Here is a 17,533-nt window from a genome sequence, read left to right as displayed (position 1 = left end):
CCTCAGCGAGGAGCTCAGGAGCCCTGCCACTGGACCACCCAGAGAGACCCCTGGAGCCTCGACCACCCGCACACGCACCGTTGACGCTGACGGTGGACGGCCGGGCCCCAAAGCTGCATCATGGAATGGGTGGCTCTCACCTCACCTGCACCTAACTTAGCGACAGGGTGCTGCGGTCGTCGCCAATGCGGGCCAATGGCTGGGCGTGGGCTCTCTCTTCCTCTCCCCTGGAGCTTGCCGGGCCTGCTGGGCTGCTGGGGGGCATGGGTTTCCAGGGCCCAGGGCCCTCCTTCGCCTTGCTCCACCCAGCCGAACGTGCCCCTCCCCCCCTCCCCCCTCAGCAGTACTACCATCCAGGCCATCCAAACATCATGGACACCTGCAGTCAGTCATAGTGCCTTTCCAGCGGCCAGCAGCAGTGGACAGCCAGGCAGCTCTCCAGACGACCACCTGCGCAGACGACTGCCCGGGCCCGGGGCAACAGGGGACTCTCTCTCTCTCTCTCTCTCTGTCTCACTGCCCAGGGATCGCCATTCACCATTCGCCATTTGAACCGCCCTTCTGCTGGGTACTAACTTGATCCAAATCCTGCTTGCTGCACTGCATTGCATTGGATGCAATCCATCCCATCCCATCCCACTACTAGTTATTGCTCCCCGAGTTTACTTGCGCCTGCGCCTGCGCCTGCGGTTACGGTTACGGTGTGGTCCCTACAGACAGACTAGGTAGCCACCGTCAAGGTCATCCATCCCGTCGTTTTCCCCCTCCAGCTTTCCCTCGCTCGTCCCTCCCGCCCCGGAACACACGACATCAATCTTTCTTTTCTCCATCTTCCCACGCGCGCCCCCAAGCATTGTTTTCGTACGGCCGATCCGCCCTCTTTCCCCCTCGCCTCCCTCCGACTCCTGCTCCCGCTTGCCCGCTCCCGGCTCCCCTGTCTCGTCGTACAGGATAGCGCCCCGAGACGCAGGGCCCTAGGACGGCCGCTGGGCGCCCGCTGGTCAGCAGCTTCACACGGCCGACGAGTGTGATTCCCTCGTCACCGTCACCGTCACCGTCACCGCCGACCTCCCACCGTCACCACCACACACGACCAAACCCGCCCGCTGCTGTCGCCGTCGCCGTCGACGCCGCCGCCCCAGCCATGGCCTCCAGTCGCCCAGAGTCGGGTCTGCCATCGTGAGTCCTCCGTCGCCTATGCTTCCCCTCCAAAGACCTCGTGCTGACAGATGCCAACTTTCCAGCCAGGCGAACCTGCGGGTCACGAGTGCGTTCCATTCCATGTGCCCCCCTCCCCTTCCCACCTCGTTACCCCTCCATCCATCGACGACGATGGCATATGCCGTATGCCATGCCACAAATCCGCACACCGAGTGTCATTGTCCTCCAAACATGGTCGAATGCTTTCCGCTAATGTCGACAAACCTCTAGTCATCGCCGCCGATGGTCTCTACAAGCGAGATGTCTTCCGTACGTTTCTCCCCACTTGCTTCCAGTTACGTCCCGATGTCGCCATGGATTGCCTGCCTGCCTGTCTGGCTTCTGCACGACGGGCGGTGCCAGTTGCTATGGACATATGTGCCTACACACATGAGCACAGTTTGTTGATGCAAGACACCTACAGGCTTCCCCGACCCGTTTGCCGTTGCTACCATCAATGGCGAGCAAACAAAGACTACCACCGTCTCCAAGCGGACCCTGAATCCCTATTGGAACGAGAGCTTTGACTTGTACGTGTCTCCATTCCCGGGCCCGTCCCCGTCTCCTCCTCACGACCAGGACGCTCATCATTTCCTTTACAGCCGCGCAAACGAGGACGGCATCCTCGCCGTTCAGGTCTTTGACCAGAAGAAGTTCAAGAAGAAGGACCAGGGCTTCCTGGGTGTCATCAACATCCGCATCGGAGACGTGATTGAGCTTGCTGATGGTGCCGACGGTTTGTAACCCCCTGACCCCCCTGACCAGTTCACCAAACTGAAGACCTGGAACTGATTGCATCCCACAGACCAGATGCTTACGCGAGACCTCAAGAAGTCCACGGACAACCTGGTCGTCCACGGTAAGCTGATCATCAACCTCTCGACCAACTTGTCGTCCCCGGCACGCCCGCAGCAGCAGCCTCCCTCAGCAAGCTCCAGCAGACCCTCACTGGCAACGCCCCAGTCCTCGACCATCGGCGAGCGCCCAACATCGGCGACTCCAGGACCCAACGGCATCGCTTCGGGCTCCCAGGCGACCTTGCCTCTGCGTCCCAACAGCATGACTGCTCCTCCTCCTGCGACAGCCGGTGCTGCCAACCAGCCACCCAGGTCGAATAACCAGATGAGTCCCTTTGAAGATTCCCAAGGTCGTCTGCCCGCCGGCTGGGAGCGCCGCGAGGACAACTTGGGCAGGACGTATTATGTCGACCACAACACCCGGACCACGAGCTGGAACCGACCAACGCAGGCGAGCAGCGGCGAAACTCGAGGGGAGAGAGAGGCTGCTACTCAGGTCGAACGTCAGCGCCATCAGAACCGAACCCTGCCCGAGGATCGCACGGGATCCAGCTCTCCCACGCTTCAGCAGCAACAGCAGCAGCAGCAACAGAGCGCCGCCCAGAGTGCCAATGCCGCGACCATGATGCATACGGGAGCTACTACCCCCGGCACTGGTGAGCTGCCTCCTGGTTGGGAACAGCGGTGGACGCCCGAGGGCCGCCCGTACTTTGTGGACCATAACACGCGGACCACCACCTGGGTCGACCCGCGCCGACAGCAGTACATCAGAATGTATGGTGGTCAGAACAACGCCAACGGCACCATCCAGCAGCAGCCCGTCTCGCAGCTGGGCCCCCTGCCGAGCGGTTGGGAGATGCGGCTCACTAACACTGCCCGTGTCTACTTTGTGGATCACAACACCAAGACCACCACCTGGGACGACCCCCGTCTCCCGTCGTCGCTCGACCAGAATGTACCCCAGTACAAGCGAGACTTTAGGAGGAAGCTCATCTACTTCCGGTCCCAGCCGGCGATGCGCATCCTGTCGGGACAGTGCCACATCAAGGTGCGGAGATCCCACATTTTCGAGGATTCGTTCGCCGAGATTTCGCGGCAGTCTGCTACAGACCTGAAGAAGCGTTTGATGATCAAGTTCGACGGCGAGGACGGTCTGGACTACGGTGGTCTTTCCCGTGAATTCTTCTTCCTCTTGTCCCACGAGATGTTCAACCCCTTTTACTGTCTCTTTGAGTACTCGGCCCACGACAACTACACGCTCCAGATCAACCCCCACTCTGGCATTAACCCCGAGCATTTGAACTACTTCAAGTTCATCGGCCGCGTTGTCGGATTGGCCATTTTCCACCGACGGTTCCTGGACGCCTTTTTCATTGGAGCCTTGTACAAGATGGTGCTAGGGAAGCCGGTCAACCTGGCCGACATGGAGGGTGTGGATGCAGACTTCCACCGCAGTCTGCAGTGGATGCTGGATAACGACATCTCGGGTGGTATTCTGGAACAGACTTTCTCGACGGAAGACGAGCGCTTTGGTGTCTTGACCGTGGAGGACCTGATTCCGGACGGGCGCAACATCGATGTCACCAACGACAACAAGAAGGAGTACGTCGAGTTGATGGTCAAGTGGCGAATCGAGAAACGTATCGCCGAGCAGTTCCAGGCGTTCAAGGACGGATTCCAAGAACTTATCCCTCAGGACCTCATCAACGTCTTCGACGAGCGAGAACTCGAGCTATTGATTGGTGGTATTGCTGAGATCGACGTCGACGACTGGAAGAAGCACACTGATTACCGTGGATACACCGAAAGCGACGAGGTCATTCAGTTCTTCTGGCAGACGGTTCGCGGTTGGGACGGTGAGCAGAAGAGCAGATTGCTGCAGTTTACGACGGGTACCTCGCGTATTCCAGTCAACGGTTTTAAGGATCTGCAGGGTAGTGATGGTCCGAGGAGGTTTACTATTGAGAAGGCTGGAGAACCGGGCAACTTGCCGAAGGCACATACTTGGTACGTTTTGCTCTCGCTCGGGGCGTTTCGAGATAATTGAATCGGCGCATTTTGCTAACACCAGGGAACAGTTTCAACCGTCTCGATCTCCCGCCGTACAAGTCATTGGAGGCGTTGCAGCAGAAGCTGACGATCGCAGTCGAGGAAACAATGGGTTTCGGCCAAGAGTAGAGGCTCATGAAATTTTGTCTATTATTTGCGGCTTCCTTCCTGGTTTTGCGAGTTTCTTGACTCGCCTTGTGTATATAGACAGCGTCTTTGTCCTCAAGCCAAGAGGGCTCATCATGGACGGGAGCTGCATGATTCTCTCCTTTCCCCAGCGAGGCGGCACGTACGGATGCAAGTTTTGGTTTTGATATTTGGACCCGCACACAGCGTCCGCGTGGTCAGTCGACCCAAGAGCGGGTGTGATGGGGTGGTAGTAGCATCTCCAGTCGGTGTAGACATTCGGCAAAGTCGTGAGCAATGGCCCCCTGTGCGACTTTTGCAGTGTAGCGAGGACGGATAGTAAGAAAACAAACACCACAACAAATCATCATCCCGAGTTACATGGTCCGGAATAAGGAGGGGGGATTGGTAGGGTGGATGGAGAGGAAGGGAGATGGGGGGACTGGCACGCCTGACGCAAAAAGACAAAGCAAGCAGCACTTATCTGCATTGATAATTTTTGGAATACTTCATTTACCCCATCCCATGTCTTTATTCGTCTGCCCCAGGGAGCTTTTCTTGATCATGTCTTTCTCTCTCTCTCTCTCTCTCTCTCTTGCTCATAATATTTCCGATAATCTTTTCCCGGATCTTGGCGTTGCGGTTGGCGGAGATGACAAAGCGTTGGTTGCGTGCACACTGACTGATGCTGTTGTTGTTTGTCCCTTTTCCCGGAAAAGGCAATACCGACCCCGTGGAGACGAATGAAATGAAATGGATGGATGGATGGATGGATGGCAGACACGCAGGACCTACATATATAAATAACGTCTTATTGTGTTATTGTCAATGTTCCTGACCAGCATGCAGTGTATCATGTGGTTATTATCATTCAGGAGAGATAAGGAAGAAGCTTGAAAAAAAATAAAAAGACCACATAGTGAGGTCCTGGAGGACCGTTTGGCTGTATCACATCGTTGCTCCTACTTGGGTATATTTACTGCGTGAATACGCAGACGTGCACATATATATATGGAAGATGGAACTCGATATAAAAAGCAGATTGGAGCATTACACAGACTACAACAGCCATCGAGTGTTGTCCATAACCATACATTGCACACAGATAATATATTCATGACCGAGGCGAGTTGTCATCGAGTTTCAACTTCGTGTTTCGTCGTATTTGTGTGTATGTACAATGTCTCGGGACGTATGAATACAAGAGAAGGCGCGATCAATCTCAAGAGGGCTAAGCCAATCCATCCGTTTTCCTTTCCTTTCCTTCTCGTCAGAAGTGAGAGGAGAGAAAAAGAGAAACCCGAAGCCCTGTAACTGCTGCCATGATGAGAGAGCCTTCCCCTTTTTGATGCTGCGGATTTCCTCCTTCCCAGCTCCCTGGGGTATTGAAGCTTGGTGAGAAATACGCCCCCCAACCCCCCTTTGAAAATCTAGATTCTACATAAAAAGGTTCAAGCTCGGTCTCCAAGCCTCATTTCTGCGCTACCCACGCAGTCGTATATCATCGACCCCAGCAATAGAGACATTCCTCCGTCTCCTCTTGCGAAGGGTCATCCAGCCCCTAGATTCGTATCGGCAGTACAGTTGTGTTTGGAAATAGAAAGGGCGTGTAATAAAAAGTTGTACGGGTAACATTGCTCATCCCAAGAAGTCGGTATACAAGGGAGAAGAGTAGAATATGGGTCTCGCCCGGAAATATAGAGAGCATAGAGTGGCGGAGTTGTTCAGATCCTGTTCTTACGCTTCAGTCCACCGTGGGCCTGCGTGGTGGGCACCGGGCTATCCCTGACAGGAGTCATGAAGGTGACGTGCTTGTCATCTTCCTTGCGGAGCTGCAGAGGATCCGCACCTGCACTCGTAGAACCACGGTGACCGAGGGATCGTGGCCCTTCGTCGTCCAAGTGAATCTCGGCAACATCGGACATGGACTCGGTGTCGAGCGTGTCATTCACTTCAGACTCGTCACAAGAGCCATCCACAGAGTCGTCATACTCATCATCGTCGCTTACGAGTGATGGAGCAACGTTGCTGACGGCTGTGTTGGGGCTCAAGTCAATGTCCATCTCATCATCGAGAGGACACTCGGATTCGCGATCAGAGAGGCGAGGGGCGGGAGTGGGAACGGGAGTCGCGTAGGCCATGGGCGCGGTATGACCTTTGCTGCTGGTCGGGCGAATGCTGATGGGGAGGATAGGGGGAGGAATGGGAGACATTGGCTTCCGGGCAGGCGCGGGCATACGCATTCCGGCTACTGCAGATGAGGCTTGGTCGCCCTGAGCGACCTTGGCCTCCACAGAATCGACCTCACTTTCCTCTGACTCATCCTCAGGGGTAAACATCTCGTTCAAGTCAACCTTGGTCGTGGCATCGCGAACCAGCTCCTCAAGATCCAAGCCCTTGTCTTGAAGTTTGGCAAAAAGAGACAAGTTAGGTGTCTCTGCCGACGGCTTGAACGCCGAGGGTCGCTGGGCGCTCGTGGCAGCCGGCGTTGACGATATCTTGACACCTGGGATGGGACCCTTAAGCTCACCCTTCTTGTACTTGGCCATGGTCTCGTTAATGCGACGCGCAGCAGCAAAGAAAGACTCAGAGTCAACGTAAGAATGCACAGGCCCAGAGGTAGGCGTGTGACTGACCACAGGCGGTGCGGGTCTTTCATCACTCACTATGCCAGGGGCGGCCTCGCTGACGTCGATGGGATGACCGCAGCCTATTGCGGCTTCCTCATGACTCTTATACTCAAGCTTGTGAGCTATACGGCAGTGGTTGATGAAGCCTTGAGTGCTCGAGAAATCCTCCCTGTTGCACTTCACGCATACCAGTTTGACAGTCTTGCCATCGGCGATACGCTTCAAGATGCAGGGTCCCGACTTGCCCTTGGGTTGCGAGTACCCGCTTGGCAGAGCTTGCAGCTTCTGGCCGGGTGGCTCGCGGCCGCGTCGGCCCTTGCTCAGAGCGCTTCCTACCTCGTTGGCGCCATTTCTTGTTGATCTACCATCCACAAGAGCCCTAGAGCGAGTATATTCAGCGTGAGTCGGCACGGGATATATGCCGTCGAACTTGGGATCAGGTATGAGCCACTTGGCGAGATGGCGGGCGTACGGTCCGTCAGTAACACCGAACGGCGGTGCCCACTGAGGCACCTGCGCGCCCATCTTCGCTTGCAGCGCTGGCCCTAGACCGGAAGAGATGTTCAACATCTGCTCAGGCGTCGGGACGTTGACGGGGTACGGGATCAGGTGGCACCGGCGCAGCTGTTCCAAAGCGACTTGGCACTTTGCCAGTTCCTGGTTGATGAGACGCAGCTCCTGGTGCTTGAGTAGGATCTCCTGGCCAAACTCGCGCTCGATCACTTCCTTGACTCCGTCCATGCTGACCATCTCAGGCTCCGGTTGCGCGGCACCCTGTTCCTCCACGCCCGCCATTGCTACCTCGACCTCCGGGAAACTACCATCCTCCAGCTTCAGGCGCTTCACCACCGGGGAGTCGGCAGCAGCGGTGAGCGACGCTATCGCGACGTTGCTTGTCCTCCGGCGCTTGGGAGAGCGGGACGGAGTCGTGACTGCGGTCTCTGACACGAACGGTTGCACGGGCGGTTTGCCAAGATCGAACATGGGCCGATCAATCTGCACGGTCTTATCGCTTCCCCTCGAGTCTGAGCCCCAGAAACGAAACATGAGCATACCCAGCGTTGGCGGGAAGTAAGACTGTCTAGGTGGTGCAGGCTGAGGTTCCCAGGATTAGGCGGCAGCGAGATTCCAGGTTGGTAGCTGTAGCCAGGCTGACGCGAAAGGGGGAAGGGATGAGGTGCAGACCCGAAGTAGCAGGCAGGGCTGACGTAACGACCCCCGAATTCTGCAGGTGGGAAGGGGAGTGATCGGAGAATCGGGCCCAGAAGTAAGCCTGCGACGCTTGCGCTAGCGACTCGCAGGTCGAGCGAGAGAGAGTGCGTGCGGGCTGGCTGGGTCTCCCCTTAGAGCGTAGAACCAAGCTCAAGGATTGATTGGTGCCCCCGAGAAGCAGCAGATTGTGGACTGTTGATGCTCCAGCGGACTGCTGATGTGGCCTCCGTCAAACCCAACGAAACTCAGTTTGAGTCAGGCCAAGTGGGTGGCGCCCTGGAACCCAAAGGAATGCGAGAGGCGGCGCGACTGGACAGGCCAGGGTGGCAGTGCAAGTGCGTTGCGTGGAAATGCCCCAACGTGCAGGCAGATACGATGCGATGCGATGCAGCAGGCAAAAATAAACAGGAAAAAAAAAGGGAGAGGCAGCCCCGGTGGATTCCGTGCCAGTAGAATTTGAAGATCGCTGGGTGTGATGCGATGGGATGCGTACAGGCCGCAGTCGACGTGAGGGTGCGTGAATGAGTGAGTGAGTGCGTGAGTGAGTGAGCGTGGTGAGCGCAATGCGACCGGCGGCAATGGGCCTCAATCACAGGCAACGAAAGGCGATTAGAACAGGCGTACGGAGACGTAGATCGACCGGAAGGTATTAGGGGGCGATAGATGCGCGATTAGTGGAGAAAAGCGTCACAGGAGCCGGACTCGAAATCCCAAAGTCGCAGCGACACGGAAAATACCAGGTCGACCAAAGGAATGCGCGAAGAAGATTTGGAAAAGCTGGAATCTGTTTTGCTGCGTTTTCTCTGTTTTGCGACCGTCAGTCGGCTTTCGGGGGGGGATGGGGATGGGGGATGGTCGGCGAGGGTGCGAGAGGTTGCGAAAGGTAAAATGGGCGGCGGGCGGCCCTTGATTGCTTGCTTGTTTTTGTCCACCTTTCCGCGGACGACTGGGACTGGGACTGGGACTGGGACTGGGACTGCGATGCGATGCGATGCGTTGCGTTGCGTTGCGTTGCGTCTTGGGTTTGGGACCTTCTGGGGGCGATCCTTCCCTGCGAGTACCTTGGTGACTAGGCCGCGAGTTGGTGAGGGAGGCAGGGGTCCCAGATGGTTCGTCGGGTTGATGGTGTGAAGCAGCAGGCAACGCCAGCAGGTGCCCCGGTGGCAGAGTGCGCCTCTCTGTGATCTGATTTGTTTGATCGGTGGCCTGGCTTGACTGGCTTTCCACTGGCTCGAGATGGCTGGGCGCCAGGGGTGGTGCCGTGGACGACGGATAACTGACTGGACCGAGTGCCCCAGCAGTAGCTGGCTCGAAAGCGGGTCAGCAGCGGGCGGAATAGAGCTGTCAGACTTCCAAGGTTGACTTTTCTGGGGCCCGCGTGGCCCGTCCGTGGGCACCGTATGCTATTCTCGTATTAGAGAGTTGCGTACGGCCTTCGGGTCACTTATGCGCGTACACGCAGAGGTGCTGCAGTACCCGGATGCTAATTGCGATCTTCCCGAAAGCAGACGGATCAGGATTGCACAGAACACGCGCAGCACTTGCAACTCTCATAAGTAGTGCAAGAGAAATGATAGGTACCTAAACCAAGGAAGCGCTGCGCTGATCGAGAACACGGCGGGCTGTTGGGTAGAGGGTGTTGGAAATGGTGTAATTTCCTGCTGACGGTATTATATTGCCTCTTTAGGATAAGGAAGACTGCAGCAGGTGTGGGCGATTTAGGTGGAATGCGAGCGATGCGACAAGGCCCGTGGGGTGCTTGTGCCGTGCTGCGTATTGGTCCCAGAAATGTACTATGGTATGTGACGATGCAGTGAGCGAATAATGAGACTCACCACCAGGTGAGCAAAGTAACAGCTCTGTGCTTATGTCGCCGGCGATGCGCATGAATAAATCTTGAACTGATCCTCGGACAAGAGGACGGCTCCCCGTAACTTATCAGGCTCCCAAGCTTACTATGAATTCACAAGCAGGCAGATAGGTACATACTGTACCTAACTGGTAGCTAGTAGTCCGTAGTAGTCCGGGGTACGACGGGCGGTCTACCTGTATGAGAGTGCAGCATCAGCCCCGGCTAGACATTTCCTAAGGAATGTGATGAGTCCCGTTTGTGCTTGGTTGTTGCTGATAAACGAAGGCCGACTGTATGCAGGCCGCACGGAGGACCGGGCTTGACGACCTTGTCATGCAAGGCCAGGAGCAAACGCTGGAGGATGAAGCGGTGTTGACCTGGGAGGACTACTATTACGATGTGCTGCTGCTGCCGCCAGCGCCGTCGCAGAAGGGCTTACATGCAAACATAGTGCTGTACGCAGTTTCGAAGCTGCCCATGGTTGTTAGCGCAGCGCCGACAGGCTACTAACTAATATAAAACAAACAGGCGCAATGCTTTACGCAGGTGGAATGCTTCCCCATCGAGCTATGCAACAACTAGGCAAGCCTATCGAGGGCGCTACCCGAGCTTCCTCGAATCCACGGCCGAGCTATGGCGCAGGTTTGGGTTGAGACTTGCATGGAAATTGTGGGGAGCTGATGAAGCCATCCGACCTTGACTTGCTTGTGCTTTGATGCGCCAGAATCGCATCCAAACAGCTTTCCTTGCTTTGTGTGCTGTGGAAATCGCTCTCCACCATGAATGTTTCACAGCTTTATCCTCATGTATCGCGTGTCTAAGACCACCACCCTCCGCACTCTGGCAACAAACAGTATCTTGAACGCCGACAAGCTTTTGTTGTGTCCAACAAGTTCCGGATCTGACGCAAGAAAACCCGTCCTCAAAGCCGGACATTGCAAGCTCTCTTAGCTCTCTTAGCCCCCTTAGCTCTCCGAGCTCTCCTGAAGCTCATCATGACCACGTCTGCGAGACGCCAAAAGAATACCAAGGTACCAGTCTGACCCTCTAAGATCTTGGCATGAACGCGACGAACGTGGCTGCATGGAAGGGTAGGGGTGGCCTCAAGCATTAAGTTAAGTGTCAGGCCAATCACAGGGCCACATGCGCGCAACACGGGCCATCCGTGCCGTCGCATCCAGCTTTCGGCTGTTCTGGAATCCAGACGTCAAGCTGCCGCACGGCCAGGACAGAAACCGAGGTGTGCTCGGCACGGATAGGTGAAACGATAACGATCCCGATAGAGAAATGTGAGCCTGGCGAGACCCGATACTGATAACAGACGTGACCTACTGTAGTTAGGCTACATTATAAGGATGTACATTTGGTGGGCATTAGGTTCAGAGGTGGGAAATAGTGGATTTCTGGCTTTCAGCTCTGGGATACAAACCCAGGGGCGATCTCTGATCTGGGCTTTTTTGCGGATTCTTATCTGGATCTCCAGAATCCCTCCGTTCAGGGGTCGGGTAGGCCCTTTGGTTCTTCTCCCGCTACCCGAAGCCTCTATCTAGTTCAGCATTACGCCCGAATATCTTGAGCGCAATGTGATAGTAGATGAGCCAAACCACTATGCGAGCATGGTTCTGCCCAAGTTGGATATGATGAAAATACTGCAGTAGGAACAGAACGCCTTTTCTGCATGTGTCGAGACCTTGAGTATCTAAAGGGCTGCATGTACCTATGTACAGTATACGCGTATGTATGTAACTCGTAGTGAAATGACGTCCCTATCGATAAGCCCGATAAGACTTGATCGTCGAAAATTAACCCATCCAATACTCTGCCAATCGCCCACCCCGCGAACACAACAACGTCGACGCACCCCCGTGGAGATCTGGGCTCTCATACTCACAAGCAATGGGAAAGGAGAGGGACGCCAGGTCCCAGGGGCCAGAGGCCAGACAGCAAACCGCACGGGGAGCCGACGATGACGACCCGACGGCAAAGCGCAAACACGTTGCTTCGACCGAGACCATCGCGCACCCTCCCAGCAAGAAGGCCCGTTTGGCTGCGGACCTGAGCCTCCCCGCCGCCGAGGACACCCGGGCGCTCGAGGCCGTCGAAGCCAAGTACGACGTGCAGATTCACTCGGTCATCTCGTCGTCCAAGATCCAGAAGAAGGTCACGTCGGTCCTGCGGCATCTCACGCCGCGCGCCAAGGCCGCCGACGATGCTCCGCCGACGGCGACGGGCAAGCCTCGAGTCTCAGTCCTGCGCGCCAAGGCCGCCGACGCGGGCAAGCTCATCAGCATCGCCGAGATCGCGAAGCGCGAGATAGCGCAGCTGGAGGACGGCCAGGGTACGTGGTTCCAGTACATCGGGCTCGGCGGGGAGGTTAAGGAGACGCCGAAGGAGAAGAAAAGGGACAAGACCATCGTCCAAGATACGGTCTTAGGCGGAAAGGGAACCAACGAGGAGGAGGAAAGTGACGAAGACGACGAAGACGACTTTGAATACATGAAGACGCCGTTCGAGCGGGCCATCGAGGGCCGGCCCCAGAAGCAGAGGGTCGCCATCATGAGCCTGTTCCTCGCGCGTGTCCCAGTCGAGGAGCTGAAGAGACGGTATGGTGGCCAGACAAACGAAGATGCGGGCGCAAAGACCGCCAAGGACAAGACCTGAGAGTTGTCATCCTGGCCCTTGAATTCAGGACCAAAGGAGCCTGGCGGTGCCGCATGTGAGCACGCTTTGCTGTGGTTCTACTTGACCGCTTCCGAACGACCATGAGATGCCTTCTATGGGCACAAGAAGCACGCGACGATATTCTTCCAGAGCACAATAGTGTATTCCCCCTGCTCTAAGGCACCTATCAGCTCGTCCATGTTGGACGTATAGATGTCATTATACCTCGCTTGTTGGTAGCATTCTCCACCAGAGTCAAGCATAGCTGTGCAGACCTAGGGTGTTGTTGGAAAAGCCATAGGAGTATGGGTGGGAGTCGATGCTGGCACAGAGTAACTGGAGTCAACACGCTCGCCGTTTGGACCCTAGAGAGTATGGACAGACCCATTATGGGGTTAGGAATGCGTCTAGTTATTATATGATACCCATTGATATGTACAGCAATCCCTTATATCTTATGTAACAAATCATGCAAGCAGAGCCAATGCCAATGCCAATGCCAATGCAGCCCTCATAACCTGTCATCCCCCGCCCCTCTCAAGTGTCGGCTTTATTCCTAACTCCTCCATTCGATGTGAGTCCCAGTATAGTGCAGCGACTGTCTCCCTTATATCTCGACGGCAGATGACCATGAGCTATGAGCGAAGCCCAATATTTCCAATTGACAGTCTGATAAAAAGGATCGAGAGCGGGGCTTGCACCTTATGCTCATACCAGACTTGACGCAGCACCGTTGGTCCAGATCACTTCCAGAAGACTCTTATCCGATCTACATGCATCCTAGCTTTCCCGTGACGCAACCAACTTCTTCGGCGGGATCCTTAGTGCTTCTTGCCACCCTCACCGCTGGAGTAGACGATTCTGAGGACAAAGTTGACGACGACGGCCAACAGCAGCACAATGGCGAGGAGGGTGGGGCCAAAGCGGTCGTCGAAGCCCGACTGGCCCCTCGTCCGTATGCTCTTGGCGCGCCAATGGTAGGTGAAGAGGGCGTAGATCATGGTGAGCATGGCGACACCGGTGAACAGGAACGCCGAGATGAAGGCGGGCCGGTCACCAAAGTTCAGCATGCCGATGGCCAGGGCGCCGAGGATGACGGTGAAGTTCAGCCATGACAGGAAGGTTCGCTCGTTGGCGAAGAAGACCTTGGGCTCGACACGGGTCGGGAGCGCGATGCGCTTGCCTGGGGGAGAGGACAATGGGTCAATATATGTTTTGTTTGTTCAGGTGCTGTAGGCGGCCCCTTGAACCAAGCGGAACAGAAGAGGAGGAACGGGTATGTCTAACCTGGAGCGGTTTGGAGAAGAGGCTGGCTAGACATGTTTGTTGATAGGCCTCGAAGCTGCTTCTGGCGTATGGGAGACTCGTTGGTCGTACCGTGTTACGATGGCGGGGCACTGGCGGTAGAGTGACGTCTGGCTAACGAGACGAGGCTGTGATGGTTGGTGTTGACAATATCCGGTTGAGTATACCTAGCCGAGGCCTGTCTCACAACGGGTCGCGACGGATTGGTTTTTCTGGAAAGGCTACTCTTCTTCCTAACAGACCAAACTCCAGAGAGGAGACTCGAAGAAAAATGCTGAGCACGGGCGAGGAACGAACGACAACGGCGGAATGTCAGTCTGAAGAGAAACAAACTCGGCTAGTGAAAAGCTTCTCAACTCAATTGCAAAGAATCTATGGGGCAAGAGAGCCTGGGGCTGCTTGCTGCTGCGCTACGGGCTGCGACGGGCTGCTGCTTCGCTGCCCGGTGACGATGCAGAGCGAAAAGATTGGTGCACGAGGGTCGGTGGTGGGGGTAGCGCACGTACCGACGTGCCGTTGCACTCCACAGGAGCTCGGACAAATCAAAACAAAGGCAGCCGGCACGTTCTGGCTTCAAGGGCCACGGTTGGCTTTTCCTGTTTCTTCAGCTCAACGGCCGTCTTTGCTTTCCCAGCAGGGCCACGTGATTCAGGCCCAGCAAGCCCCGCCGGCGACCAGAGCTGACCTGGGGAGATGACATAATAGGACATCTATTCAGAGTAATGCCATGTATAGCACCGCGTATAGGCGAGTATAGGCCAGGGATGATACAGATTGGCTGGATTGGGGTACACAGCAAATGATAGAACAATCCTATAAGTTTGTTTCCGGCCAGTACGGCGTACGGCTGGAAGAAAGCCATGTCCGCCAGCAACTACTTCGTAGGCCGTTGGCAACGTTGCAGCAGCGAGAGAGTGCTGGAACCCCCCAATATTCCGCTCAGCGGCCGGCCCCGGGGTCGAAGGCTGGAGGCTGGCAGAGGCGGGCCAGGGCACCTCGTCTGACAAATGAATGTCGGAATTATTCCTCCACCACGACCAAGAGAACAGAGCAAGCAAATCACCGTCACCTCGAGCACTATTGGTTATACATACCTTACCGTGCTAGACACCTACTCGACAGTCAAGTCCTTGCGATTACATCACTTGTGGTGAGGTCTGGCGCGACGTTGGCGCTATCGACTCCTGATTTCCCCACCCGCTGGCGGCGCGACAAGGTTGTAGGGAGGAATTGGCTTTCGCCTCCGCAATCGCAAATACAAGGCTACCGCGGAAAAACACCAAGACGGCTGTCCCAAAGTTGCGCCCTAGATCTCCCAAGGACACCACCCTCAAGTCGCACCGCTCTGCTCCTACATCTATCCGTGATACACCCGCCACGCGCGCTCAAGTCAAACCTCCGCCCAACATGTCTTCGCAGCCCATCAGCTCTACCAGACTACGGCAGATTGCCGCCGACGTGAGCCTCTCTCGCCCGCCCCCGTGTCCGCCGTGATCCATCCAATGCTAAAACTCGCGTTCCCACAAACAGGCTTGCCAGAGCGCCATTGGCAGTTCTGATTTCTACGAGCACTCCAAGGTCGAGGGCTGGAACTCGTCCATCATCGTACGCCGCCCCGTCTCCTTTCTTCACCCCCGTCTCCTAGGCCCCCCCTGCGATAAAGAGGGGGACGCAGAAAACCCGGCGCTTACATCAGGGACTCATGAAATATAGAACTCGATTCTCAAGGCCGTCATCTCGGAGTCTACCCCCTCCAACTCGCAAGGACCCGCTCACAAGTTCGTCGTCAACTCGACCATCGTTCAGCACCTGGTGCCCACCTCGGCCCTGAACAAGCCCAAGGGCGGCACCGACACCAAGCACGATGAGCCGCACATCAGCACCAGCGACGGCGGCGCCGCCACCGGCACCGACGGCAAGCCCCACGTCGGCCGCCGCGGCATGCACTCGGCCACCCAGGCCTTCTGGAACGAGAAGTCGGATGGTATGTGGAGCTTCAAGTATGACGGCGGCGAGGGCAAGGGCATGGACGTCGTCATCAGCGTCATCTGGATATCTGTCTAGGGGGCATACGCTGTTCGGCCGACAGATCCGGACAACACGTCTCAGTTGTAGCTGATGTCAAGATGGAATGGAAAACGGAATCCTGCAGTCGTCGCCGGTACAATGCGGATGGGGCTACGACGGGACTTTCTCCGTGGTCGACACCTGGACCAGATATGCTCTTCACGGAGCAGTCACCCACAACGGACAAGACGCAGGAGCTCCCTGGGGGCACGCCTTGGTGGAAGGGGAAGTGCTGTCGGAGGGGGGCGTTGTGGCATGGCGAGGAAGGTGGGGAGTCTGGACAGTGCATTTTCGTTGTTTATACCCAGAAAGAGTGCAGAATGGCATTGTAAGCTGTGTATCTCTACTGTACAGAGTACGGAGAAGCGAAGCATCGGAAGGATACCATGAGTTCATTGGCCGGCAAAAGCAGGATTTAAATAGCCTTGAAATCCATTATTAAACTCCCAAGAAGCGCTAGGTGCACCGTGACCTATGCCTCCTACTGACGACACACGGGTTCTCATGCATCTTGATGGTCACACAAAGAATACAAGCGCGCCGGTTGCAATGATCCCTAGATTCCTATGGGCACATGGCACCATGGCTCAACTACATATATGCGGATAAACTGTGGTCCCTCCATCCATCTTATCATGGACGATGTTTACTGTTCTACATTTGTTGAGTGTGAATGACATGCCTAACACCAGCTGTTGGTCCTGGCAACTTACCATCGTTTCACATGATCCGAATGCACGCTGTGGCCGTGCCGTGTTGGCATTATTGAACCTGCTTGATCTTATCTTCTATACCGCGCTGCCACTACCCTCACCATCCATAAACGATTTGGCTGATTAAGCAGGCATTCCATGGTCTATATTTCACAGTAGCAAATCGACCAAACAGGTCGACAATGGGACGATGGGCCGTCCCGGTGGCCGCTCTCGCTCCTTGAAGAATGTGATCAATCATCTCCCGGCCGATGCTCGGATCCGCCTCGGAATTGCTCGGCCAGGCGCACCTCCTAAGATCTGGTTGTCACTCAGGTATTACTGCAGCGTTCTAGAAGACTTCAGTCTTCCATACGACCCGCGATTGGGCCGGGTAACAGGGCAATGCAACCTTGGGGTTGGTATTTTGTGAAGCAGTTGAAAGCTGCTGATGATGGCCAGACACATGCAGGATCTCAATACACAACGTGCAGATGCGGAAGACGGCTCTCACCGTTGACACCGTTCGAAAGAAGCCTCGCCATTAACTTGGCAGTAGCTACGGGCTTCTGGCTGGTGAACTTGAAATCCGACAGGCGAGCTGAAAAAGCTTGACTGCTGGGGCAAAGAAGAACCAGCAGTCGCTGAGTAACAACCTCGTTGTTACCAGCATGACTCGTCTGTTTCCCGCCTGTCAGCGCTGCCTTGCAAGTCTTTTCCACTAACATTTGCCACCCCCATTGCAACAGCGGAGTCTCCCCATGATTAGAGGGCCCCATTTACGCAAATCGCATCCGTTCAGCTAGGCGTTGACGATTGCGATCGCCTACTGTCCCGGATTTTCAAGGCTATGGAAGGCTCTTACTGACGGCGAGCAGCGATCAACGATGGTGGGAGGAGGGGTTGACGAATGACAAGGTGCGATAGGAGTGACCGATAAAG

The 17,533-nt window shown here is 55.9% G+C and overlaps 6 protein-coding genes across 6 annotated transcripts; 4 read left to right on the top strand and 2 right to left on the bottom strand.

Moving 5' to 3' along the window:
• Window positions 1-1,144: 1,144 nt before the first annotated feature.
• Window positions 1,145-4,175, top strand: JN550_001792 (uncharacterized protein; the record flags this gene model as incomplete). The annotated part of the gene is made up of 6 exons (XM_049313016.1): window positions 1,145-1,179; window positions 1,245-1,267; window positions 1,432-1,470; window positions 1,625-1,936; window positions 2,006-4,004; window positions 4,076-4,175. The coding sequence occupies 6 exons, from the start codon at window positions 1,145-1,147 to the stop codon at window positions 4,173-4,175; spliced, it is 2,508 nt and encodes an 835-aa protein (XP_049176643.1).
• Window positions 4,176-5,896: 1,721 nt separating this feature from the next.
• Window positions 5,897-7,849, bottom strand: JN550_001791 (uncharacterized protein; the record flags this gene model as incomplete). Its single annotated transcript, XM_049313013.1, has 1 exon — window positions 5,897-7,849. One exon carries the CDS (start codon window positions 7,847-7,849, stop codon window positions 5,897-5,899), a length of 1,953 nt encoding a protein of 650 aa, XP_049176642.1.
• A 2,311-nt stretch (window positions 7,850-10,160) lies between these two features.
• JN550_001790 (uncharacterized protein) lies at window positions 10,161-10,566 on the top strand (the record flags this gene model as incomplete). The annotated part of the gene is made up of 2 exons (XM_049313012.1): window positions 10,161-10,321; window positions 10,395-10,566. The coding sequence occupies 2 exons, from the start codon at window positions 10,161-10,163 to the stop codon at window positions 10,564-10,566; spliced, it is 333 nt and encodes a 110-aa protein (XP_049176641.1).
• A 1,196-nt stretch (window positions 10,567-11,762) lies between these two features.
• Window positions 11,763-12,527, top strand: JN550_001789 (uncharacterized protein; the record flags this gene model as incomplete). Its single annotated transcript, XM_049313011.1, has 1 exon — window positions 11,763-12,527. One exon carries the CDS (start codon window positions 11,763-11,765, stop codon window positions 12,525-12,527), a length of 765 nt encoding a protein of 254 aa, XP_049176640.1.
• An 821-nt stretch (window positions 12,528-13,348) lies between these two features.
• JN550_001788 (uncharacterized protein) lies at window positions 13,349-13,848 on the bottom strand (the record flags this gene model as incomplete). The annotated part of the gene is made up of 2 exons (XM_049313010.1): window positions 13,349-13,710; window positions 13,815-13,848. The coding sequence occupies 2 exons, from the start codon at window positions 13,846-13,848 to the stop codon at window positions 13,349-13,351; spliced, it is 396 nt and encodes a 131-aa protein (XP_049176639.1).
• Window positions 13,849-14,839: 991 nt separating this feature from the next.
• Window positions 14,840-15,896, top strand: JN550_001787 (uncharacterized protein; the record flags this gene model as incomplete). The annotated part of the gene is made up of 4 exons (XM_049313009.1): window positions 14,840-14,982; window positions 15,095-15,290; window positions 15,363-15,437; window positions 15,546-15,896. 4 exons carry the CDS (start codon window positions 14,840-14,842, stop codon window positions 15,894-15,896), a joined length of 765 nt encoding a protein of 254 aa, XP_049176638.1.
• Window positions 15,897-17,533: the final 1,637 nt, after the last annotated feature.

The sequence above is a fragment of the Neoarthrinium moseri genome (genome assembly GCF_022829205.1).
Source record: "Neoarthrinium moseri strain CBS 164.80 chromosome Unknown scaffold3_Wmoseri_CBS_16480, whole genome shotgun sequence".
Taxonomy (NCBI): Eukaryota; Fungi; Ascomycota; class Sordariomycetes; order Amphisphaeriales; family Apiosporaceae; genus Neoarthrinium; species Neoarthrinium moseri.
Note: the sequence above shows the minus strand (reverse complement) of the source record. Positions and strands in the feature narration are given on the sequence as shown.